We start from the raw sequence: 27,393 nt of genomic DNA, 5'->3' as shown, positions 1-27,393 counted from the left end.
CTGTGTAGCTTCATGGCTATTAATTGGTTGCCATAACACTTAATACTCACACGCACACACCCCAGTCTCTGCAGTTGCTGTAGCTGAAATCCTTTTGGCATACTCTGCTATTTCACATTCTTCCTTCCCCCACCTCCCAGTTCTTTCCCCCTCCAAATGTGAATCCCTTCCTTCCATGCTACTGACCTTAACCGTGGTGAAACCTTACAGCGACAATAACATTAACCGTGGTTAAACGTGGACCAGGGTTCATTCTTTGACTAGGATATTCAAGACCCATCTTATTTAAGGGAAACCTATGTTGGCATTAAATATGGTTACTGACAATGTAATCCTTAATCACGGCTAAGGTTTAAGATCAACAAGGCTATTTGCATTCCACAGAAGGCAAAGTAGGAGGATAATTTTTAGCCCAGTTCCAAGTGATCTTTTACCCAAGGCATTAACAGAAACCAAACATACTTTATTTATTACACTGCTTTTTTACTCTTGCTCAAGAACTAGCAGAGACCTGCTCAGCTTTAACAATACAACAGTAAAATGGACTTTGGTCTATTCATCATGCTAGCTTTCTACATGTGGGGAGTGTATACCCCACCCCCAGATAATATTCAGACACACAGCTCCCTACTAGAGGTGGGCACAAACTGGGGAAAAAATGAACCGTGTGGTTCGTGGTTCATCCCGTTTCATGAACCATGAACTTTCACGAACTTGCCCCAGTTCGCAAACTGGTTTGTGGTTTGGGGGGGGGGGGGCTTCGCAGTGGCAGGGAATGGGGCATTTCACCCCCCTACTGGCTTGGATCAGCTTCTTGTTGGGGAAATCCTGACAACCAGCTGATTGGGGGGGTTAAATGCCCCTTTCTATGCTGCTTTGCAGCAGCAGGGAAAAGGGCATTCCCCCCCACTGGCTTGGATCAGCTGCTTGTTGGGGAGATCTCCGACAAGCAGCTGATCCGGGGGTTTAAATGCCCCTTTCTGTGCTACTTCGCAGCAGCAGGGAAAGGTACATTTCATCCTCGAGGCTTGGATCAGCTGCTTGTCAGAGGGGTGAAATGCCCCTTTCCCTGCCGCTTCACAGAGGCATGGAAAAGGGTATATTGGGCTTTTACACGAACCAAACGAACTGGCAGACCAGGTTGTGGAAAACAGGCTTCCATGAACCATTGGTTCATGAATCACGAACCAGCCCAATTTGTGACGAACTTTAGTTCGTCTTGCAGTTTGTGACCATCTCTACTCCTTTCCTGCCGCCTAAAGTGGTATGGCCTGAAAAATGCATAAACTTCCCCCAGTTGATTCAAGAATCCAAGTTCTGTCTGTTCCTTGTTTCTTCTATGTACTCTGATGCCTCCCCACCCCCACCACCAAAGGATGAAGCTTGAACATGTTCTCCCATTCAAATATTTGAACATACTTGCTTGGCTTTTAATAAGCTGTAGATAAAATACTGGAGTGCAACCTATTGTTTGTTGTGTCAACACAGTTGATAACAAGAGGAGGGAGAGGACAGAACACAAATAAATCGCAACCATCTGAATATTCCACTTTTTAAAAAAAAGAAAAATGGCATGATTGGTTGGTCAGGCCACCACGTTCTAATTAAGTTTCTGAGCCCTAGGGGAACTGAATAAACATTTATGAATCCGTATCTACATTGGAAAGGCAGGTGTTTTGATTTAGTATACTTTTGATGCAAACAAAATAAATGTTCATGGGAAGCCATTTTAGTCACTTATTTTCTTAGTGCATACCTGGCTGTGCTGATTAAAAGCGGGCGAAATTTGCCATGCTGCACTCGGGGGGGTTACCTTGCCTTTGCGAGCTGTTAGAACCTTTCTCTTTTGCTTGTCTATTTTGATATTAGTAATTTATTACCCTGCTGGTAGGGACCCAAAGTGGCTTACCGAAGTACCTCACCTAAATAAAAAAACAGTTAAAACAAACAAACAAAAAGCAGTTAATAAGCAAAGAACCAAAAACCACAGGGCTAGGAGCCCAGGGCCAAGAACTCTTGTGCAAGCAGATAATTCTAATAAACCTCCAAAATGGTGTATTAAAATGCAAGAAGGTTAGTGTGGCATTACTGCAAGGCTTTACTTACATAAACTGTCTTATAATATCTTGAATTGGAATGGCAAATGGCATCACTTTAGTTTATGAGAGTTCTTTTTTATATTTTTATGTACTTTATCTATACCCCACCTTTATCCCCAATGGGAACCCAACGTGGCTTTCTTTCCTCCATCTTCACAGCAACTCTGTGAGTTAGGTTAGGCTGAGATCATGTGACTAGCCCAGCAAGCTTCCATGGCAGAGTGGGGAATTCAAACCTGAGTCTCCCAGATGCTAGTCCAGAGCCAAGCTACAAGTGACGCCTGACACAGGTTGGACACTTGTCAGCTTCCCTCAAGTTTTGATGGGAAATGTAGGCATCCTGGTCTTACAGCTTGGCTCTCCATTTAATTGAAGTTTACAGAACCCCCCCCCCACACACACACACTGAGCGGAGGGGAAAGGGGGCGCCTAGTGAGAGCCCGACACCTGTACTCCCCTCCCGACTGCGTGTTCTCCCTCCCATAGACTGCTGCTCTGTAAACTTAAATTAAATGGAGAGCCAAGCTGCAGGACCAGGACACCTACATTTCACATCAAAACTTGAGGGAAGCTGACAAGTGTCCAACCTGTGTCAGGCGTCACTTGTAGTTTGGCTAGACCACTACATTAGAAGTTCATTGCGGTTTTGTGGTTTTTAAAAGCAAACCCTCCAGCCAACCAAGTGACTCAATGCTCGTAGAGCTGTGATTCTCAATAGATTGCTGTTTTGTAAAAATTTGCATCCCATTTCAGAGATTCCCAGAAACCAGGTGATCTTCTGCCAGCATAACCAGTAGATCAAGTGCCTCTCCCCACCCCCCACCCCCAATTAATATATTATCCTTTCAATTTTGAGTTCCCTGATGAGCAGGGAGTGGGGAACATATTGCTGTAGAAACTTGTGAAACGTTTTAACTGCAGAATGTTAGGGGAAACTTCTGTTAGTACTTCTGACTGGTTATTCCAGTTCAGTTGGATTGTGCAAATCAGGTTGTAAGGATGTGATGTCTTAATCAGCCAGGCAATTTGATATGATAAAAGTGATTACAATAAGCGCATATTCAGAATTTTTTAAGCTCTTTCTACTGAGCACCTGTATCAGGTCAACAGTAAAGCAAACCGCCTGGCCCACCGCAACAGATATCATATTCTTACCGTTGCAATTTAACAAGTTCGTTACCTATGTAATCTTTGTTAACCTCAGTGTTTCTATGGTAAATGCTTCAATAGAAAGGAAGTAATATTTGCTAAGATGGACAACTCAGTGCTTGGTCGAAGAAAGGGCTAATGGCTTCTTTCTTGGGATTGAGTAAACCATGCTATGCAACATTATGCAGTGATCCACAAAGTGTGGCATCCATGGGTGACATTCACTTCCTCCTTTCCCTAGCTTTCCTCTACCTCACTTGAGTGAGAGGTACTTCAGAAAGAGCCTAAGGGTCTTCAGGGAGCACCTGTTCAGAAATGGTTGTCTCTGTTATAGATGACACCTAGCTTGGAACTTCTTACTGTTTTGAACTTGGCCCCATAGCCTGTGGCAGCCATTTTGTGGTTGGTTGACCCCTCATATGGCAGCCATTTTGTGTTGGTGCCCACTGTCTGTTCTTGAAAGGGGGAGGTTTCCCATTTCTGCTTCCACATGTGCACATGGGAAAACTCCCCTCCCTGCACTGTTTTTGCGTGAGGAAAAATGATTGGGAGAAAGGCAGGAGCTCTCCCTCTCCCGGCAACAGCTTTCTGGGCCCATTTTCCTTCTCCAGAGCTGCTGTGTGTCTGTGTGGAGCCTGAGTTGGCTTCGTGGCGAACTCGTGAAGGAAGTAACGGTTATGGGGACCTTAACTATACCATCCTGGCTCCCAAATGAGATTGTTGGAAGGAGGGTATTGGTGTGGGAATCCTCCCTCTTCCCAAATACAGTGGGCGTGGAACTGTATGAGGAACTTCTCACCTGGCCCCCTAAATGGTGGGACTCTCTCCCTACCCTTTGCAGATGCAATTAGCACCATTCTTATTCTTCCAGTGTCATCTAAAAATGTATTTATTCCAGAAAGCCTTTGAGGAAATTTGATTGTTTTTTTCCTCGAGGTTATGAAATCGCCTTGAATTAATTCGAATTGTTTTGATTTCTAACGTGTTACTTGTTTTCTTAGTTTACTTATAAGTGCTCTCCAAAAGGGATTAGTGGCCTAGAAATTTGCTACCCAATTAAATACATCTTTAATATCCATCCTCTCCGATCCCCATATGGATTTTGCAAGACTTCCCTGAAGGGAAGCCGCAGCATATGAAGCCTCCTGAAGGATATTTCTCATCAGGATTATATCACAAATGAGGACATTCCCATTTTAATGGCTAGACGACTTGGAAGCTTAGCTTAAACTTCTGGGATGACTTGGGTGTGGCATATCCACTCGTTTTCCCAACTGAAGGGAATCATTCTGCCAGATGTACATGTCTCGACCTGTGTGTAAGGCAGCATTGGAAATCGGCATGTTAAATAGTGGCATGCAATTAAATATGCCAGCTTTCTTTCTCTTCCTGGCAGGCACGACTGCTTCAGAGAAAAGAGTCCACAAAGGAGCTTGTCGGAACATTGAGACAGAGAATAACAACTGCTCTCTGGTGGGCTCCATTTGTTATCTGAAGCCGGTACCTTGGTGAGACCGAATTCACATGGCCGGCACTGCTCCCCCCCCTTTAGTCTGTGGGATTTGGGGTGGTGCTGACACCTCCACCAAAATTAAAAATTGCTCATACTGACCTTCCAAACAGGACCTGCCCTCCATCTGTCCCTTCCTGTACATAAAAAGAATTTCAAAATAACCATTTGGCATTGCTCTTTGGCAGAAATGCCATGACTCAAGCTCAGAACAGACTCCACCAATCAAGGGCTTCTGTGACTTTGCCCAGCTGTGACAGAAGGAAGGACCTCTAGTGAGATCAGGAAGGAAGACTTAACAACTGACAAGAAGCGGTGGTGCATGTCAAGTGCTACTCCCTGGTGTTTCTAAAAGCTTCTGTAGCCATATTCAGGCATTCAGAAGAGCATAGGTTGTACACCCATAGGGGAAATTACATCCAGTGGTGTAGCAGAGGACTGCCTCCTCACGAAGGCTGCTTCCACACATGTTGGATAATCCGCTTTCAATTCTCTTTAGTGAACATTTGGAACAGCTTTTCCATGTGTGGAACAAAAAATCCACTTCCAAAGGATTGCTAAAGTGCATTGAAAGTGCATTATTCAACGTGTGTGGAAATGGCCGTGTTGTTCTGCCCACCAGTTAAGATTCTCTTCTCAAGCCCTTCCTGCCGAGAAGAGGCAGGGGTGACCAGAGGTGGGGCTTTATCAATGGCGGCACATCACCTCTGGATTTCCCCTCCTTACTCTTTTAGGCATCAGGCTAAAAAGATTTAACTAGGAGCTTCCACCTTTTTCTTCATTAGCTGTTTCTACCATCTGTTTCTAGCTTGAGGCCTGTTTCACTAACATCCACCCTGGTTTCTTTTTAATGGCTGGCTTTATTATTTTTTTTTATGGCTGAAAACAAATAATACGGTTTTATGCTAGTTTAATGATGTGTTCTTTTGTATTTTAAACATGTCTTTATATTTTCTGAGCTGCCTCGAGTGGGTCTCTGGACAGGTGGTATAGTGGTTTGGTGTAGTGGTTAAGAGTGCAGGACTCTAATCTGGAGAGGCGGGTTTGATTCCTCACTCCTCTGCTTGAAGCCAGCTGGGTGACCTTGGGCTAGTCACAGCTCTCTGGAGCTCTCTCAGCCCGCCCACCTCACAGGGTGTTTTGTTGTGGGGATAATAATCCCTAAACAGACAGAGCACAAGCTCAAGGAGGTGCAAACAGGAGTGACAATAACACACCTTCAAATCAACAAACTATTCACTATTTTATATACTTCGGATCAGCAATTCAGTGTTCATGTCAAGTCCCATTCACAAAGTTCATTCAGAACATAATCACATACAGTCTGTGTCTTTTGGTCTGAATTTACAAGGTTGCCCTTAATGGAGCACAAACAGTCCATAGACTTGTAGTTAGTGGACGCTGTTCATTTCCCACAGGGATGGGAAGAACCCCGGCGGTACCTCTGGCTGGCTACAAGCTTCGCCGGCCCCGTCTCCTTTCGCTCGTTTCGAGGCTAGTCTTCTTCCGGCCAAATTTTGAGTTTTTCAAACAACAATATTCACACTTCCATCTCCAGTATTTGTCAATATCAACGGTCAATATTTATTTTTATTTGACTTCATTTATACCCTATCTTTCTACCTAATGGGGACTCAAAGTGGCTTACCTCCTCTTCTTTTCCTCCAGTTTATCCTCACAACAACCCTGTGAGGTAGGTTAGGCTAAGAGTATGTGACTGACCCAAGGTTACCCAGCAAGCCTCCATGATAAAGAGAGGATTTGAACTGGTGTCTCCCAGATCTTAGTCCGACACTCCAACCACTACACCATGTTGGCTCTCCATCCGCAGTGAGCCACATGAGCGAACTGGTTCATAGGTTCTTCCACAAGATCAGAAACCCTGCTTGTTTGCAGCGTTCACAATAGTGTGGAAGATTCTACATAGTACAGCTTATGCCTCATTGCATATACTCACTTATATGTGCAAGTGTCCATGGACAGGTCCAGTAGGCAAGATTCTATGTGAGTACCATGTACGCACTTCTGAATGCCTTACTAGGGTTTGGATGTGGCTTGTTTGTTGTCTGAATAACTAGGACACTCTTCTCAGTGCTCCTTTGGCTGGCTGCATGTTGCTTCTTCTCCATCTCGCCCAGCCCCACCCAACCCCCAGTTTGATGGGCACACGGAGCTTAGATGAATGTGTCCTTCTTGTGAAAACCTGTAGCGTTTCTCCAGGTTCCTTGCTGCAGCTGTGAGGGGGGGGGGGGAACCCTGCTTCTAACACACACACACATTCAGCCTTGAGATTTTCATATTCTTAAACTACCGAGGCTTGAGGGAAAACCTGCTACGGTCCTTCAAACATCTTTTCACAAATTGATGAAGCGCATTATGAACGTCTGGCGCGACTTGTTCCTGGGTAATCTCTAAATACACAACATTTGAAAAGGTCGGAACTGGCTTTCTTCATCCAGGGATTCCCGTTTGTTATTACGGAAATGTTCGGCTAATCCTTGCACAGGAAAAGTTCCCTCTTGCTGAGATTCCGCTGCCGATCCGCGGGTTCCCTCAGGGGCCTTTCCAACTGTGGAGTCTAATCCCAGATTTTACAGTTGCTTTGCCTGCAGAAATTGTCCTCGTTGAGGCCAGAATTGTGGGAAGAGAACATTAACTCCCTCTTCTGTGCATTTTTGTGGCAAGGTTTGCTTCTGTTCAGTGGAGTTGTATTATAATCCTGTTTGGCTTTTAATGAACGTACATTTTTCCCCCTGCTACTTTAAGCGTGCTTATAGTGTAACTTATCTTGTTAATGTTCTGTGGGGGGTCTCTACAGCTGCTCAGCATCTGCTCTGTCAATGTTATCTGACAGCAAGGGAAACATTCGAGAATTTTTACCTTGGCTTTTGCTACCAAAACACATGGAAGCCTTTTGTAACCAAAGTTTGCTTTTATTTTGCAGCCGGTCCTTGAAATGGAGTTTTGGCATCTTTTGTACTAATAATTACATTGTCGTTTCTTCACGCCAGGGTTTGCTTTAAAAGGAAATCCAAACGAAATGGGATGGGGGAGCAGACAATTGCTTAGAGAAATGGTAAACTCAGGGTCATATGGCACGTGATATTAAAATTTTATGGAAGAAGCTGCTGCTTATTTTTAACTCTAAAAAGCACTTGTGTGTGTGGGGGTGTGTGGGGGATAATGTGAATTGAGGCTGAGGAATAATGCAGTATGGTGTTTGTTTTTAAAGTTTTGCCTTCTTTCTACATACTTTCCGTCTGCTGAAAGTATGTATATACAAGTTGTTTTAAGCTCAGTAAGAGAGGGGAAAAAAGACAGGCACTGTATTGTATAGTCTTTCCCCCTCACCTCTCTTCTGGGGCTAAGAGCAATATGATAGAGTAGTTTTGATTACTGGGCAGGGAGTACGGGATAGATTTACATTGCAATCTTAATGGTCCAAATTACAGCTTTGATCCATAACCCTCCTCCCCAATGACCACTTCGTAGTACCAATTTTTTTTTATTAAAACATTTATACCCTGCCTTTCCTCTTAGCTCAAGGTGGCTTAGTAGTAGCTATTAAAACGTCACAGATTAAAGCCAAATTAACCCTTCCCCAAATACTTTTCCCTTTCCCTCCCCTAAAATTAGTATGTCAGAACTCCAATTATGCACGTAGTTCGATCCTTAAAACAAGAATTCCACCTCCCCACACACCCACATGTTCAAAAGTGTTTTTGATTGAGCAAGCTATCTTTGTTTTGGGAAGAGTTGTGGCATTCTTTTTGGCTGAAATGATGTTTAAGTAATACAAAATCAAGGCAATTGTGTTCCAACTTCCAAGGTCAGACAGGTGGATCCAAGCGGGACAGCAATGCCTTCTCTGTAGTAACATCTTCTCTGTGGAAGTTCCTCCATGGGAGGCCTGTGAGATTGTAGCCCTGCTTAGATTGTAAGACTGACATGGAGAAAAAACGGTGGCTCTTTTTGTTGGTCTTAAATTTGCTGTGAGCCACCTCTAGAAAACTGAAAGCCAGGATTTTAAAGTAACACACACACACACACACCGTCCAACATTATTATGAAAAAATGGTAACCGCTTAAAACTCCTATTTGATATTTTCCCCTCAGGTCAAATGGCTGCAGCAACAAGAAGTGAAACGAAGAGTCAAAAGATACGTCCGAAGCGACCACTCTTTTGTTTCCTTCAATGACCCACTCTGGCCTGAAATGTGGTACATGGTAACTATACACTTGGCCGCGTGCATGTGTGTGTGTGTGTGCATGCCATAAAGCTGTTCAACATTTTTTCTCATGCCTGCTTCACACAGCACATTTCTCAACCACACAAGCAGGCCCTCGTCCCTGCTCGCAAGGACAAACGTTTTTATAAGAAACAAACAAAAACCAGTTTTTGCAAAACTTCCATGTCTGGCTACCTGGAGGACATTTTGGCTCATCACAGGTGACCAGTAGAATTATCAGCTCTTATGGCAGATACTGGATAATTTCTTTGTAAATGTCTAATTGACGTGGGAGAAAAGAGAGTGACAATTCCTTCTTCCCGTACCCTCTGCAGTTCTGTCATGTCAGGCATCCTTCTTATTGATGTGGTATAGAGGTTAGTGCTGATGTGGGAGGCCCAGGTTTGAATCCTTGCTCTGCCATGGAAGCTCGCTGGGTTACCCTGGGCCAGTTACACTCTCTCAGCCTAAACTGCCTCACAGGTTTCTGTGCGGGTAAAATGGAGGAGAGGAGAACAATGTAAGCAGAACAGGACCATGGTAGGAAAGGTGGACAAAGCCATCCGTTTCTTCCTGGTACAGCTTTAAAGGATAGTATCTGAGGTAAAAAAAAAAGTGTCAGTGTTAGCAACCAGGCCAATGGCTGTTTAATAGCCTGTCTTCAGAAGTAGAGTACATCAGATGTCTGAGAGCCAAGCTACAAGTGACGCCTGACACAGGTTGGACACTTGTCAGCTTCCCTCAAGGTTTGATGGGAAATGTAGGCAGCTTGGCGGAATGTTGGACAAGTGACGGTTGAAAAGTCCATTGGACAGCAGTCAGAGAGCCAAGCTGCAAGACCAGGACACCTACATTTCCCATCAAAACTTGAGGGAAGCTGACAAGTGTCCAACCTGTGTCAGGTGTCACTTGTAGATTGGCTCTCAGTGAAACTCCTTCTGTAAAGGGTATTGGCAGTTCTCCCCCATCCATCCCCAATTGAGTTTGGCTTTCTCAGTCACAGATTCTTCCATGTGGTGATACTGCTTGTTACCCTGTATGTGGAAAGTGTGGAGAAGCAATAGCTAAACCTCTGCTGTCCTTTATTTTGGTCCTCAGCACTGCGAAGACAACGACAGCGACTGCCGGTCGGAAATGAATGTTCTGGCAGCCTGGCGGAGAGGCTACACGGGCAGAGATGTCGTGATAACCATTCTCGACGACGGTATTGAGAAGCAGCACCCTGATCTTGTCCAAAACTATGTGAGTAAAACAGGAGCCCCTAGAAGCATCGTTTGATATCTCTTAAGGGCCTCACGACACATTACAGAGTGCTGGTGTGTGTTTCTTTGGAGAACAGCATGAAGCCTCTGTATCAGGGTGTGCAATGGGACTTTTGTGTTTCCCTGTCACACACTGGCTCTTTTCTGCTCGCAGCCATGTGGGGATGAGCGGAAAAGGACCAGCATATGTCCGGGAGGCACAGAACTCCCTTCGCAGGGCTTATATAATGTCCTTGTGTTATCTACTGACAGCCACTTTCCCCCCCGTTGGGAAATTTTCTCCATTTCATTTGCACAATAACCCTGCATCTTAAACTGAGAAGGGGAGAGTAGTTGGATGAACTCAGATTTACTCCAGCACTCTAAACCCTGAATGATGCTGGCTCTTTTATATGTTTACTTACATATTCCATTTATACCCTGCTTTTCTCCTCACAACCGCCCTGTGAGGTTGGTTAGACTGAAAGTGTACAACTGCCTCAAGGTCACTCAGCAAGTTTCCATGGCAGAGTGGAGATTCAAACCTGGGTCCGACACTATAACCGCTTCACCACACTGGCTGTCTACAGCTGGAGTCCTCAGAGAGTGAACTAGATGCAGCTTCCCTGTGGGCATGGTTGTCTCTTCTCTGGCATCCCACACCCTGGGAAACTCTTACAGGATGACTCAGCCCAAACCCACCTTCCTGAGTTACCTGCCAACATCTTTTCCACACTGTGACACTGAGAGATCTCTATCTTTTGGTGCTACACCTCTGAAGATGCCAGTCACAGTTGCTGGCGAAAAGTCAGGAACTACAGTGCCAAGACCACGGCGATACAGCCCGGAAAATCCACAACAACCATCGTTCTCCGGCCGTGAAAGCCTTCGACAATATATCTTCTCTGGTCGCTGGCCCCTCTGGTACTGCTCTGGGTATCAGTTTGAGGCTTTTATCTCCCTGGCAAAAATTAGCAGCATCATGCTAAGGGAGATAGACTCTCTATTTTGAGACTTTCTACCATCATCGTATAACCGTCTCCTGTTATTTCCCTGGTGGTAAAAGCTATCCTTTGTTTCCATTTATCACTGTTTATTTTTTACTAATGCGGGCAACTCACCCCCTCCCCTGCTTTCAGGATCCGCGTGCAAGCTATGATGTCAATGGAGGTGATGAAGACCCGACACCACGCTATGATGCCAGCAATGAGAATAAGTAGGTCCGGCTGATTGCTTTAATATTCAGACAACAGGTTTTAATCTGATCCATACTGAGCTGAACTCAAGACTTTTCTTAAGGCACCATCCGGACAAAATAGCTAACTTGTACGACTGTTCCGCTTTCCCCAGAAATGACCATGAGTTGAAACACTTCTAAAAAGGTCTACAAGTCGTTCTTTTTTTTAACCCCCCCCCCCCCCCAATTTAGGAAAAAAATATGCTAAGTTGGTTAATTTGCATTCCAAGGGCCAAACTGGCATTTTATTTCAAAGTGAAGGGTTTAAAATTTGGTTCCACCAACACTTCCAAGAACTGGAAAGAATGGAGGGAAGGAAGGAACTAGAATCGATTCCGTATCTTTTCTGGTTGCGCTCCTCTAGCTAAACAACTCCTTTTAGGATGGGCAGAAATTCCCTACAGAATTTCCCTACAGAAACCTTTATCTGAAAACCAGTTGCAGAAAAGTCACAGAGTGTGTCGAACTCAGTGTGTGTGAGTTTACATGTTGTTATACTTTTGTCTTATTAAATATTGTTAATCTATGGCAAATTAGTTGCTGGCTGTGCTTCATGCACACGTCTGATTTTCAGATTCCTTTGATGCTGTTGATTCATACTTCATATCCGGCCACAGGCTACAGATCCATGGTTCCTGCTAACTCACATCCAAGCATAGTTTCTGATTTTGCTTTCCTAGGCTGCAGCTTGGCTGTTTCATGTTTTGTGCCTAACCTCCGTTAAGGTTTCTGAACCTTGGTTTCGTGTGCTGTCTGAACTGAGCCGTTACGATCAGATTTGGTGTGAGAAGTTAGCTGGTGTGACTCCCAGGGCAAAAAAAAGCAAGATTTAATATAGCAGAATCTGCAGATGGCTGGCTGCAATGCAAAATACGTTCTCCAAACTTGCTGGATGAAGCTAGAGGCATTTTTTTTAAAAATGTGGACCTTCTGTGAATTTCTTCCCTTAATGACATTAATCTTTTAAAGGCTTCACTAATTGAGTGGATTAGTGGTCGAAAACTTTGGCACACTGAAAGTAGGAGGGTTCATATTGAGGCCCTGGTTACACACAGAAAAGTGGAGTATGTAAGAGTTGCCCATTTATTCCCTGGGTACATAAAGGTGGAATCACACATTGCCTATTACCTAGTACATGATTATAAAAGCACCCCCCCCCCATACTTCAGGTAAAAGCAGTTCAGGGGTGACTGTTTTAAACAGGGAAATAGAGGGTTAAAAAGCCCTTTGTTGCCCCCCATTCCCTCTGTCAAAATAGTAGTTTCAACAGGAAAGGACGAAAAGGTTATTAATAAAGACCAAACTGTCTCCAACAAGATGGGTAGCCATGTTAGTATGTCTGTAGCAGCAGAAAAGAGAAAGAGTCCAGTAGCACTTATAAAACAAACAAAATTTGTGGTAGGGTGTGAGCTTTTGTGAGTCACAGCTCACTTCTTCAGGTATCTTTTGTTAGTCTTATAGTTGCTACTGAACTCTTGCACTTTTCTACTGTCTACATCAAGTAGTCCTGCTGATTTGCATAAAGGAGTGTTTCCCACATAACCATGCTATGAATTCTTCTCCTAGGCACGGCACTCGTTGCGCTGGAGAAGTAGCAGCCTCGGCAAATAATTCCAATTGCATCGTGGGAATAGCATACAACGCAAGAATCGGAGGTAAGGCCATGTCCAGGCGGCGTCTTATGCTCCCTGATCCTTGCTAGTCCACTCTCCTGTTCCCTCAGCACCTCCTTGTCTTACTTAGCTACTCTAAGGCTGGGGCTGTGAGCCACCTTGACAGGAATGGGGCATTGCTGCAGAGATACACCAAGGGACAGAGCCACCCCACCCTGTGCCCCTAGAGAACTGTGGTGACTGGCAGCAATCACTTTTGACTTGATGTTCAGATTTTTTGCACCCCTTGGGTCTGTTTCTTCCTCTCTGGAGGAACCAGATGGGTGGTGTGTGGGAAGAGAAGCTGGGTGCCTCCTTTTTCCTCTATATTTTTGAGTAGCTCTCCAAACAGGATGTGCCAATACCCAGTCCAGGAAGCTCAGGGTTTGAGTCCTTACAATTGTAGTTTTGTTGCTCTGCCAAGAGGCCTACAATTTAGCAGTAAAGTGACACCTTTGGGTTTGTCGTCCTTGTTTATGTCAGAGAGAGAGCCAGAATCATGAGGGTTTCAAGCAGTGTTAATTGACTGAAAGTTTGCTTATATTTTGTGGAAGGAAGCAGACAGCACGTGGCAGAAAGCCGGCATAGAGGTTAGAGTGTCAGGCTAAGATCTGGGAGACCCAGGTTCAAATCCCCACTCTGCCATGGAAGCTCACTGGTGACCTTGGACCAGTTACAAATTCTGAGCCTCACCTACTTCAGAGGGGTGTTGTGAGGATAACATGGATGTGTGGAGAATGATGTAAGCCAACTTGGGTCCGCCTTGAGGAGAAAGGTGCGGTATAAATATCTACATAAATTAAATAAAATTTCACATTCAGTTGAAATAGCTAAAAACACAAACCAGGGAAGAGAGAGCTCTGCTTGGTGGGGAGTCCGTCTATCACACTCTGAAAACTACAATCTAATTTTTTTCCTCACAGCTCTTTCACTGCTCTCCCATTTCCTTTCCTCCTTTGCCGAGGGCAAAATACATTTACCGCTCAATAAACAAAAAGAGGAACGCTGGCCCATCTTTCTTCCCTTCCACCAGCTCTTTAAAGCCATCCACCAGATGAAGCTTTTATTGCTTACACTGTGGGAAATGGCTGATTTATTCCTTCTCCTTCCCATCTCCTCTCTTTAACCTTCTACTTCTGTCTGACAAACTATAGATTCCCTCGCAGTTGTGCTTACCGAGGCTTTGATGGCTAGCTGGGCTAACGGCATCAGATGTTATGTGGTTAGGAGTTAAGGGATTTTTTTTCTCTGTCCTATATGCATGGCCCTGTTTGCTTTAATAAAGCTGACTGAAAGACATCAAAGGACTGTTTAAGACAAATTAAAGTGAGTCTAAGGGAGACATAGTGGGAGACCCCGGAGTAATCTCGAACTGGAATACTAGGATTAAAGCCGCCTCTAACATCATAATTTTACATTTTATTTCAGTATGGTGTAGTGGTTAGAGTATCAGATTAGGGTCTAGGAGACACAGATTCAAATCTCCACTCTGCCATGGAAGATTGCTGGGTGACCTTGGACCAGTCACTCTCAGTCTAAGAGCCAAGCTACCAGTGATGTCTGACGCAGGTTGGACACTTGTCAGCTTCCCTCAAGTTTTGATGGGAAATGTAGGCATCCTGGTCTTGCAGCTGTAATGGAGAGCCAAGCTGCAAGACCAGGATGCCTACATTTCCCAACAAAACTTGAGGGAAGCTGACAAGTGTCCAACCTGTGTAAGGCGTCACTTGTAGCTTGGCTCTAAGTTACCTCTTGTGGTGGTTGTGAGGAGAAAATGGGACTTTGAGTTTCTGTTGAGGGGGGAGAAAGTGGGCTATAAATATCTAAAATAATAATAATAGATCAGTTACAGAACTCCTAAAAATACACAAACATAGAATTATGCAGAGGGGTAGCTGTGTTACTCGGTTTGTAGCCAAATTAAACAGTAGCCCAGTGGCTCCTTAAAGATTAACAATATTTGTTCCAGAAGCTTTAATGAATTAGAGCTCATGAAAAGTGAGTCACATAAAAAAAAGGGGACACTAGCCAAGTTTTGCTGCTTTGGGTGCCAGAACCAGTTACGCTCTACAGCATGCAAGAAACATCCATGGATTGAGTTAATCGTCCAGGATGCAAACTGGAAAACAACCCTCCCGTTCGGATAGCTTTATTTATATCTCAGTTCATATACCTTATTTTTAAAGTGCATTTCTGTCTGCCTCACTTTTTAGCCGTAAACAAGTCAAGTTGCGGTGGCCCTCACTGCCTTGGAAGTAATTGGTAGAACTTAAGTGTTTTCAAAGTGAGGAGAACTCTTACACATGTCAGAGAGATGGCAGGCAATTTCAGCACTTGTTGCATTGGAAGGAGGTGGAGGAAAGAAGAGGAAGAGGAAGAGAAGGAGTAAGACCAACAACTGGATGGAGACAGCTGTCGTGGAAGGCAGCCGGGACTATGTCAGGTTGAAGGGACCTGCGGTTGGACTGAGAAGGTGAGGTATATCCTCCCTCCTTCCACAGAGTGGGATCCCGCATATTCCCTGAAGGACCTTTAAGGCAGAAGTCAGGCATGCCAGCGTCTTACCGGGTGGCGCCCATGGCAGAACCTGACATTATGTACCTTCATTTCTGTTGTGCAATTAATAGTCTGTAGTCCAAACAGTTCCTGTTTCTGAAGCTCCTGCCATACCGTACCTGTTTGATGTGAGCTAGATGTGTGGTTTTGGAGACTGGCAGAATACTGCTCATCTCCAGCCGTAATGGATTTTCCTTTTAGCGTAGCCCTTTGGAATTTTTAGCACCATTTTTTCAACTTTGTTTGGTCACTATGAGGACTGGAACCTTTTTTAAAAAACAAGAAATGTAGTGCTCTGAAGATCTATTTCTTTAAAAATGTGTCTACCTTGCCTTCTCCATCATGTTCAAAGTGGCTTACAAATGCAAACATGAAAATACTCAAACAATTCCAGCTGTGCTAGGAGCAAGAAAAATAGATGTCTGCAACTGCTGCAAAAATCATGGCATAGAGCTGCCGTCTCCTATTTCTGGGCAAACTGTTTGGTAAGAAATCATGCCCTGACAGTCATTTTCCGGTTGCAATTTCAGCCATAAACTTGGGAAAGCACTGGTGACAATTCCGCTTGACCGGAGTGTTTTTGTTAAACATTTAAGGTTGTTCTTTGTTAGCAGGGGATAAAGTTGAAAAGGAAATATGTTTAAGTTGACTGTGGTCCGCAACATAGCTTGTAGCTGTGATTAAATCTCTCCACTTTTCTTGTCGTTTTGTAGTTGTTTAAGGGCAAATATATGCAAGAAAACATGCTTGCTTTTTAAAAAAATGTAAGCCCAGGCTGTCATGCCTGGCTATATTAGGAAACAAAATTGCAGCCCGCTGCCCTTCCTTTCCGAAATGGTCCGCCACCCACAGCAGTCCTCTGAACTGTGATAAATAATCTATCCTGCCTCTTTGCTAAAGGATGAGTCAGGCCTCCAGAAATTTTGAGATTGGCTTTCATGCTTATGAGAATATATAGATTATTTCCAAGACCGGGCTCTTTTTTTTTCTTATTTTATTTATTTGTTTAAAGTTTTGTCTTCCCTATTTGCTCTGAACTAGCTTTTGTATTTTTTTTTTAAAACTCCTCTGCGAAGAAGGTTCTGGGCACGATCCAACAGGAACAGCTGTTGAATGGATTCCATTCATTTTGATCAGTCTTCTGCGAGAGGTTTCCTGATTAAGCTAACTCCCTTCTCTTCTTCTAAAGACAGCTGGTTATTGCTTTATTTTTTCAAAATCAATCTAGGAAGTTTATATACTGAAGATATGTAAATACTTAATGGTTTATCCCTCTGTAAAAAAAAAAACTGGAATGGCTTTGATGTCTTAACATTTCAATGAATGCTTGGTTTCTTCTTTTGTATGTATTATTTGCAAAGTAAAACTGTTATGTTAGTTGTGGTTCCATTTCACCATGAATTTGGCCAAATTGGTATTTTGTCCTGGTAATTCATGTTTTGGTGTTGGACTACTGCAGTTTTCTTCATCTGGGGCTGACACTTGAAGACTGTATGGATGAGACAGCGGGCATAGAATTCTGTGGCTCACCTTTTGCCTATGGTGAGCCAAAGTATTTGTTGCAACAGTTGGCACTGGCTTTCAGTTACTTTCTGGACCCAATTCAGGGAGCAGATAATTATTTATTTGTTTAATTAAGATATTTATAGTCTGCCTTTCTCACTGAGAATCAAGATGATTTCATAGAATAATACAATACAATCAACAGCTGGGACAGTCAATAAACACTACAATAGGGTAATGTTACCCAAATAGGCAGTATCCCAATTAGTTGGAGGAATTAGCTTAAGGAGACAAGCAAGGGGGGTAAATAGGATTATCCTCCTATGTTTATGGAGATTATTCCCTTAGAGAACTCACAAATAAGCCAGACAGATGTTTAACAGGAAAAGATTTTTATTGAAGAGAAATAAAGAGGAAACATGCAGAAAACCACACATGGCTTAGGGAGGAAAGGGGGAGAAAGCTGTTTCGGGAAGGCTGTATTTACCAGTCTTGAAGATAGGGGTCCCTCAGAGGCAGCAACAAAATGAACAGCATTTCACAAGGAGAAGAAGAGAAGATGCCCAAATGGTTTTTGGGGCATGAGGACGGATCCAGAACACACTCACACTCTCTGGTGTCCAGGGAGTCCAATTATAGGGTAAAAAGCTGACGTCTTTGTCCCCCAAACAGTAACTTGATTCCTGTCTCCAGAGGTGGACAATGGAGTTGGAAGAGGCTTAATGGGTCTAACTGAGGTGAACTATAGGTGAAAATGGCACTTGCTGACTCTTTGAGTACTGTATAGGAAAAGCTACCAGGTTTGCTGAATAGTTTGGGTGTTGCTGGATTAGGGTAAATGGAGGAGGTTGAAGTAAGGTTGGGTGTTGACAAGATGAGTTGGGAGTTTCTTGGGAGACCTCATTATCCTAAGCTATGCATCCCTCTCCGGGGCATGGAGGGGCGTCAGTCATCCGCTCTGACTCACACTCTGGTAATTTTCCAGACTTCCACCTGGCTGACATCCACTCTGGGCCAGGCAGTGCCTTGGGCCTATGGTACATAAAGAAGGGGAGTTTATGATATTCCATTTCTAATCTGGGGTCTGACCACTAACACTAAGGATAGCAGAAATTTGAAAACCAGCAGAAATATGATACAAAGCTGAAAAACAGCGCTGAAACAAAACAAGCGGAAATCCAATGCAGTCCTGAAAAACAGTGCTGAAGCACAACATAAGCAGATTGCTAAGACATTAATATTAAATGTAGAACTATCCAGTAGGTATCTAGAGACCCTATCCCTGTACCAATGTTTCTTGCTAAACTATTTCCTTACAGCACACTCTTATTATAAGAAAGCGCTCCTAAATAATTTGGATTTGCACAGTTTGTAGAAATCCAGGAGAGCGGGAGCTTTCCTGACCTCTTCAGGCCGGCTGTTCCATAAAGTGGGCACCACAACAGGGAATGCATGTGTACGGCTAGTTGTTGATTTTGCTCAGATTTGCGAAGCTGCTGCGGCAGAACATAGAGAGAAAAGCACTCCCACAGGTATGAGAGACCAAGACCATGAAGGGCTTTGTATGAGATAGCCAAAACTTTGAACTGAGCCCAGTAACTGATGGGTAGCCAATGGAGTGACTGTAGGATGGACTGTATTGTCTTTAAAAACTCCACACAAACAAGGTGTGCTTAGTTTGGGAATGCTTTCTCTTAACATGTATTTTCTTGATGAGACTGGCAACTGGAAAGGAAGCAGTCAGCCAAGCAGGTAATTCTGTGGATGGCCCAGAAGTGTTTTTTTTTTTAGCCCAGTAAAAAGGGCAAAGAAATAAAGGAAAGAAATAAAGAAAAAAGCATACAAAAGAAAGACAGACAGAAATTAAAAATAAAACAATAATACATGTTTCATTTTCCATTTTTCTCTACGCCTATCATATTTTCACAAACATCATACTTTAAATTTTAATCTTTCCAAAATTTCCTTTTTCAATACTGCCCCCTTCTATTTATTTTTTCCCAAATTTGTCTACTTAAAAATCAAAACCACAAATCATTTTTCCTTGTTTCATACAGAAACCCAGAAGTTTTATTAAACTGTAGCCCAGTAGGGGGTCAGGTGCCAAAAAGGGCCTGGAAGATCCCACCTGGATATCCCTCCGGCCAGGGCTTTTTTTCTGGGAAAAGAGGTGATGGAACTCAGTGGTGAAACTCAGGACCGTACAATGATGTCACTTTGGGTCAGCTGGAACAAGGGGGGAGTTTTTTAAAGTTTAAATCACCCTCGGCAAAAATGGTCACATGGCCGGTGGCCCCGCCCCCTGATCTCCAGACAGAGAGGAGTTTAGATTGTCCTCCACACAGCGGCACAGAGGGAAATCTAAACTCCCCTCTGGAGATCAGGGGGCGGGGCCACCGGCCATGTGACCATTTTCAAGAGGTGCCAGAACTCCGTTCCACCGTGTTCCAGCTGAAAAAAAGCTCGGCCTCCGGCCCGGCCACTTTACCTGACCAACATTGCTCTGGCCAAGGCTAAGATCTCAGGCTGTCCACATTCACCTATCCATTGGACCATCTGTTTTCTGCTCACTGACAGATTTCCAGAGTTGGTACTTGAGAGTGGGATGGTGCTAAGGTTGGAAGTTGAACTAGGAGATAACAAAGGCTTCAGAACAAGGCTTGAAGAAAGCTCTTTGTCATTCCAAACCTGGCGTCTGTAATCGAAGGCTCATTCAAACAGGCTTTGTGTTGCTTGTTCTACAGGACCAAGAAAACCATTTGCAGCTGAGTTAGTGACATGGATAAGAGAAAGGAAAGACAGCCAAAAACAAGCTGGCAATTCTTATGTTTGCCAAGCTCATTTAGGGCAGCTCTCCATGTGTACAGCCATTCGTGAGGCATGCAGCCTTTCGTTCCTCAGGCGCACTTTGAAACAAAGCCCTTGATTGCTGTCCTTTGGCTCTTTCATCAAAGTCTCTGAAGACAATCTCTGGATATTTTCTTTTTCCGGATGTGTGTGCACTTTTAGGTATTCGCATGTTAGACGGCGACGTCACAGACATTGTCGAAGCGAGAGCGATCGGTGTCCGCCCAGAGTACATTCACATTTACAGTGCCAGCTGGGGGCCGGACGATGATGGCCGGATGGTGGACGGACCCGGCCCTTTGGCCAAACAGGCATTTGAGCAAGGCATCAAGAAGGTATGGGGAGGCTTAACAAGGCTTAAATATCTTCTTAGCTTGAGAGGAGTTAGCCATGTTAATATGTAGTCACAAAATAGTAAAGAGTCCAGTAGCACCTTTAAGACTAAACAACTTTATAGTAGCATAAGCTTTCAAGAACCACAGTTCTCTTTATCAGATGCATGGAGGGTATGAAGAAACTGGCCAGAGAAATATAGGTGGTGAGGGGAGGGGGGAGTAGATGCAAATCAGTCGCAAAAGTCATGAAAGAGGTGAAGTGCACAATCCAGGCTGGGTGTGACCCCTCCCCTCCATAGCTGAATCTGAATGGAATGCCTGAAGGCAAGTTACTTTGGGTAATGAGATAACCATCCCAAGTCTCTATTCAATCCAAGTCTGATTGAGTCAAATTTACATATGAATTCCAATTCAGCAGCTTCCCATTGGATTCTGCTTTTGAAATGTTTCTGTTGAACTATGGTGACCTTTAAGTCCTTGAGGGAATGTCCTGGTAGATTGAGGTGTGCTCCCACTGGTTTCTGGATATTGCCATTTTTTATGTCAGATTTGTGTCCATTTATTCTTTTGCACAGAGGTTGGCTGGCTTGTCCTATGTACAGAGCAAAGGGACATTGTTAGCACGTAAGGGCATATATCACATTGGATGATGAGTAGCTGTAAGAGTCAGAGATTGTGTAGTTGGCACCATTGGGTCCTGTAATTGTATTTTATGGGTAGATATGTGGGCAGAGTTGGCATCTGGGTCTGTTGAAAGGTCTGGCCCCTGTGTTGGTGACTCTGTTAGCTGGTTCATGGTTGTTAGTGAGAAGTCGTTTAAGGTTGGGGGGCTGTCTGTAGACAAGGAGAGGTCTGGCTTTCTGGGTACTAGTCTGGCCGTGCCGATTTTTGGGGCAACAGTACCCACCAAATGAAGTGAGGACACAAATCGACAGGGCCAGACTAGTACCCAGAAACAGCTTCCTCCAGGACAAACCAAAAAGAACCAACAACAGAACACCACTGGTTGTCACCTATAGTTCCCAGCTCAAATCTATCCAACGTATCATCAGCGATCTACAGCCCATCCTGGAAAACGATGCCTCTCTCTCACAAGCCCCTGGGTGGAAGACCTCTCCTTGCCTACAGACAGTGGCGAGTGTTGCACATCACTTAACCAGAAAGGATTTTGAGATCTGGGTATACATTGTCTAAAATTCTAGCATGAGGTTTTTATTTTTGCTTTGATTATTTTAACTTAAGATATTTCTAGGCAGAACTGTGTCAAGTAGAACCTGTTTATTTATGTAAAATATTTATATCCTACCCTCAAAGCCTTGTTTCTCTCTGTCAAATCTCCTTAGCTACTATTTCAGTCTTCCAAAACTTAGCTTCACGGAAATATGTTCAGAGATGGGAGGGAAAGAAGGGGCAAATCTGACAGGTCAACCCTGCCTGTAATTTATTTCCATGTGTACTTTTTTAAAAAAAAAATAAATACTTAGGGCCGTAAAGGGCGAGGTTCTATTTTTGTCTGGGCCTCCGGAAATGGTGGAAGAGAAGGGGACCATTGCTCTTGCGACGGATACACCAACAGCATCTACACCATCTCTGTCAGCAGTACCACCGAGAATGGTAACAAACCGTGGTACTTGGAGGAATGCGCGTCCACCCTCGCTACAACCTACAGCAGCGGAGCTTTCTACGAGCGTCAAATTGTAAGCCAACAGCTTAGGATGTTTCACTTGTCCACCTGTCAGGGCCGGGCCGGAGATGTGCCCAAATCCAGACTTGGGATGTGTCTTCCCCTGAGATCAGTGGCTGGAACCACAGATAGGATTCTGGCTGGCGATGAAGCAGTTTGAAGATCTCCTTCTGTTGTTCCATTATTTATATCAGGCTTGGCCAAGCTAGAAGTTTCATGCTCCCTTCCAATCTCATGGGATGTTGTTGCCAATTCCTTATTCTAAAGGGACTTTAATAGTTCTAAACTCTCAGCCACTCAGCCCCTGAGGTTTAAAAATATATTATTTTAATGTCAGAAATTTCTAAGCAGAGCTGGTTCAGGCAGCACTTGTTTATTAAAATGTTAATATCTTACCTTCCCTTGATGACTAGACAGCATACAGGGTAAAATGACAATATAGATAACCCTTAAAAGTATCACACATCCAATAGCAGAATGGCAGCATAAAACATTTCCATTTAAAAGAGGGTTACATTAATCAAACAAGCTTTAAAAAAGAAAAGAGACTTTAAAATCCTCAGCCTGAACAGGGTGGATTGGTGAAAACCAACTACAGGGAATCTAAAAGGTTTTAGAGAATTTTAAAAAGTGGGTACCTGATGGGCATAGAGGAGAGGTCACTGGGACTGTGATGGGGTGGTAGTTGTGAATTTCCTGCACTGTGCAGGTGGTTGGACTAGATGACTCTGGAGGTCCAAACCCTATGATTCTATGAGCCTCAGTCTGCAGAATGTTCCGGAGCATAGGTGCCACCACTGTGAAGGCACTGTCTTGGATAAATACCCACCTAACTTCAGAACAGGGGCGCACACACAACATTGCCTCCCAAGATGATATCACTTAGTTGGTTAGATGCAAATGGGAGATGGCCATCCTTCTTTTGGGCTACTCTTTGGACTTCTGACCGGCTGCAACCCATTTATCCCCTTACCCTCCCCTTCTTTCCCTGGTTCTTTCCCCCAAAAATACATTTTAAAAACCCCATAAATAGTGGAAGCAGAATCACATGAGCTTTGCCAACTTAGTAGAGAGATGCAAACTCTGCTTTACTTTGGATAGTAATATTCTGGCAACATGATTAGATTTCTTCGGGAATGGTTGGTAGGGGGTGTTCTTTCTTGCATTAGGTGTCTTTCTTCTTCCCGCAGACCCCGTCTTGTCTGACCCTGACCCCCTAATATTTGTTTGCTAGCTGGACCTTCACTTGCCACCTAACAGCTGTATCCGTATTTGTCATTAGGTTACCACAGATCTGAAGAAACGCTGCACTGACGGCCACACAGGGACCTCTGTGTCTGCCCCGATGGTGGCAGGGGTAATTGCTTTGGCGCTGGAGGCCAAGTAAGGACGTTTTTTCTTCCAAAGCTTGTTCATAAACAGATAAAACAGAGAAACAGATAAAGAGGGCAAGGAAAATGTATAAATAAAGAGATTTTTTTTTTAATGGCAAGATTGAAAAACGATGGTTTTATAGACTCTTTGTTTCCTGCTGCAGAATCTGGGTGTGTCTGCTATGAATTCTGGGGCATATTCTGGTTGCAGTTTCAAGTGCCTGATGATGGTGGCTGTTTTCACACTACTAACCTGCTTCCGTAATGTTGTGCAACATTGTGCAAAAAACGCGGAAGATAGCGTCTTCTTGCGAGAGTTTTGTGCAACATTGTGCAAAACTCTCACGAGAAGACGCTATCTTCTGTGTTTTTTGCACAATGTTGCGGAAGCAGGTTAGTAGTGTGAAAACGGCCATAGTCAGCCCAATCAAACTGAGATTACACCCATACCCCCAACTCAGGAGATGTTCAGAATCATCCTGCAACTCTCTAGCAGTGAAATCCTAATCAAAGTTACTCCAGTCTAAGCCCATTGAAATCAATGGACTTAGACTGTAGTAACTCTGCTTAGAATTTCACTGTAATTTACCTAACTAATCTATCTAATTTATTCTGCCCTTTCTCAAAGGCCTCAAGGACAACGGGTTTAATGAGGTTTTATTGTACTGTGAATGATTTTAAGTGAGAACTAGAATCTGCCTTGAGCCCCAAGGAAAAGGTGGGGTGTAAATGTTTGAATAAACATCTGTGATAAACATGCAGCTGGAATGCATTTGGCGCTGTTAACACTCTGGATAAGTAAACCACTTTGTGGTGATGTAGAAGAGATGTTGGTTACACAACTAGAGATGGGCATGAACTGAAATATGAGCCAAAGTTCATAACAAACCAGGCCAGTTCGTGGTTCGCGAACCAGCGGTTCGTCAGAGCCCATTTCTGATGAACTGCCACAAACTTTAGGCTGGTTCATTTGGTTCTTTTTTTGGTTCATCACTGCAGACAGCCTGGCACCGCTCAATCAGTTTCCTAGGCAACAGGGGGTGGACTTCCTGTAGACCTTCTGCTGACCCGGAAGTGATGATTTGCTGACCTGGATGTGACATTTTCACAAACCAAATGAACCAGTTCGTGAACCGGGGCAGGTTCGTGAAAGTTCATGGTTTGTGAAATGCGACAAACCATGAACCACATGGTTCATTTTGTCTCAGTTAGAACTAGTTACAACTACTGGGGTATTTTTTTGTTGGTCTGTATTCCTTTGCTCTAGAGCAAAGATGCATCCAGGCACCTCCACCCCATCCTGCGGAACACGGAGATCTTAGAGCTGATTTCTGCCAGATGGCACCCACAATGTGGGGAATCCCAAAGCTTGCTTAATTGTTTAAAATATTTATACCCTGCCTTTCTCCTGAACTCAGATTGAAAATTCTTGCGGTGGTGTTTGGACTTATAAAAACATTGAAAAATCTTTGCCTGATCAAGTCCAATCCATCACCCAAAGGCCAACCAAGATGTCCCTAGTAAGCCTACAAAGTAGTGCATGGAGGTCAATGTCAGCCCATGGTATTGTCCCCTAGCTATTCAGGGATATGCTACCTCTGAATATGGAGGTTCTGTTTAGCTATGAGCCACTGAACGACCTATGCTGTATGAATGCCCTTTATCTAAATCCCATCTTCTGTTGAAGACCCAGTAAATTTTTAGAGTGTTAACAAACATTCTCAGTTTATTTTTCCTTTCCAAATTTTGCAGCCTGTTTTATTCGTACAATGGGGAAGAAGAAAATGAACTCCAAGCTCAAATGTCAGACTTCTTTTAGTACACCCATGCTATGATAGCTCCTCTCATCACTAATGCATTGCCAGATGCTGTGAATTCACAGCGGCAGAGACAGTTAGTTTGTTTTATTATTGTGATTGAAGCTGTGGAAATGTCGCACCAAGATACGCAGAGTTGGCAGCTTGGGTCGTCCTTCGCCCACACACTCACTTCCCTCCTCCCCAATCCACGTTTTAAGATAAATTATAGCTCCATTTTGAAACTCTGCGTTGTGCGAACACAGTTTGAAAACAAGCATTCGTTACAAATAAATTAGAGAGAGTTAGGTCTGTAACTCTGGCAATCCGTTAGTTCTCAATGTAGACTGTACCGTTAAGTACCCGGGGTCAAGCACATTAAGAGATGTTGAGTGCTTCCCAGCTTCATTTCATAGCCGGAGAGGAAATGAATTCAAGTTTTTGCTGTTAAATGCTTTGATATAATTATAAATTGGCATTCAAGATGGCTTAAGGGGACACCCACAGAGCAGAAAAACATAACGAGATAATGCAAAAGCATGGAACTGCAATCTTTCTAAGTATTTTGACTTTACAAAACATATTTGGAGGTTAATATGTTGGATCTGCTGACTATGGAGTAGCCAAAATATTTAAATTTAATGTAGAGCGCTCTGTGTGTGTGTGCCAGTATGTATACAAATTTTCATATACTTGAGAGCCATCGGTCGAATCCACATTACTCATTCTAAGTCGCATGTTCCCCGCATTCCCCACGCAATCCCGAGTGCCGGTCACATTACCTCATTAAACAGACGCATTTCATTCGCATTTCTCCCAAATATGTGGTCACAGGTTTTCAACGGGAGTTTCACGGTGGCCGTGAACAGGCCAATGCGCAATTTACACGTGGTTTTTTTTAAAACCACCCCCCTTCCTGTCTCTCCGGCCGTTCCGAGAGTTCCTATTGGCTGATTCAACTTGCAAGTGCTCCATAGTCTGCAAAAGACTGTTTTTGACTTCATAGCATTGGATTTATCGATTATGCTGTTTCTGAATCAAATCTGGTAGTTTGAAAAATCATTTTGGGGTGAATCCATCCTCAGAACGGACTCGCGAAACTTCCTTTTTAACTGTTTTTTATTTTTTTTATTTTATATTACTGTAATATCGAAATTATGAAATATCAAAATAATGACACTCCAAGAAAGTGAAACTTCAGTAAAATTCAGGCACTGAACTGTCCTGCATAGGAAATGCCCACAAAAGCTTCTCACATGCTTCCAAATTTCCAAAAAAGAAACGGGAGAGCGCCATCAGTGCTGTCAGTGGGGGAAAGAGAGGCATCATTATCTTCAATGGTGTTTCTTTATAAGGCAAGATCGAAATAACGGAAAAGTGCGCTCAAAATTTTTTTAAAAAAATGGGCGGGAAAAAAAGGTCCCGCCCAAAAAAGCGGTTTTCGAGCGGCCGTGTGACCGGAGGGACGCGCAAGAAAGACGGATTGGAAGCAGGAATGTGAACGAAGAGGAAAAAATCGCGGATTGGAGGCAAACGGAAGATATGCGGGTAATGAGTGAATGTGGATTCGACCATCGTTAAGAGTGTTTTGCTAGGATCTGGGAGAGCCAGGTTCAAATCCCCACTCTGCCATGAAAGCTCACTTGGAGCCAAGCTACAAGTGACAAATTACACTTGCCTGGCAAGTGAACAGACTCACATGTATTCCTCCCTGTTCACTTGCTCTCCGCTTGATCAAGTGGAGTGCAAGTGAATGGCAAGTGAACAGGGAGGAATACACATGAGTCTGTTCACTTACCAGGCAAGTGTAATTCGTCACTTGTAGCTTGGCTCTTGGTGTCCTTGGGTCAGTCACACGCTCTCAGCATAACCTACCTCACAGGATTGTTGTGAAGGTAGAGTGAAGGATGGGAGAACGAAGCCACTTTGAATTCCCATTAGGGAGGAAAATAGAGTATAAATATCTAAATCAGTTTTTCACCCCATGGTCTTCCTTCCCCTGAAACTATACCCATCTGCTACTAAAAACAAGAACCTCAAACTGCACCCATTTTACGTAGCCCTTTGATATCTGTATCTTCCCATGTGACAGAAAGAGGTGATTAATCTCACAGTGGTAAAAATGGGTTGTGCCACTTCAGGCTGCAGTTGAGGGTTCGCTTTTTTAAAAACGCTTCCCTAC

At 43.7% G+C, this 27,393-nt stretch overlaps 1 protein-coding gene across 2 annotated transcripts in view; it reads left to right on the top strand.

Annotated features, from left to right (window-relative positions):
- PCSK6 (proprotein convertase subtilisin/kexin type 6) overlaps positions 1-27,393 on the top strand; it is a 105,976-nt gene that overhangs the window by 28,356 nt on the left and 50,227 nt on the right. For both annotated transcript variants that reach the window (XR_008598534.1, XM_055002543.1), the window contains exons 3-9: positions 8,875-8,985; positions 10,086-10,229; positions 11,368-11,444; positions 13,032-13,120; positions 20,186-20,358; positions 21,843-22,055; positions 23,325-23,425. Coding sequence is in view for 1 of the 2 variants with exons in the window: in XM_055002543.1 (XP_054858518.1) it covers positions 8,875-8,985; positions 10,086-10,229; positions 11,368-11,444; positions 13,032-13,120; positions 20,186-20,358; positions 21,843-22,055; positions 23,325-23,425 (908 nt within the window). In the remaining variant the exon portion in view is untranslated. The remainder of the gene's footprint in view (positions 1-8,874; positions 8,986-10,085; positions 10,230-11,367; positions 11,445-13,031; positions 13,121-20,185; positions 20,359-21,842; positions 22,056-23,324; positions 23,426-27,393) is intronic.

The sequence above is a fragment of the Eublepharis macularius genome, chromosome 18 (assembly GCF_028583425.1).
Source record: "Eublepharis macularius isolate TG4126 chromosome 18, MPM_Emac_v1.0, whole genome shotgun sequence".
Classification (NCBI taxonomy): domain Eukaryota; kingdom Metazoa; phylum Chordata; class Lepidosauria; order Squamata; family Eublepharidae; genus Eublepharis; species Eublepharis macularius.
Note: the sequence above shows the minus strand (reverse complement) of the source record. Positions and strands in the feature narration are given on the sequence as shown.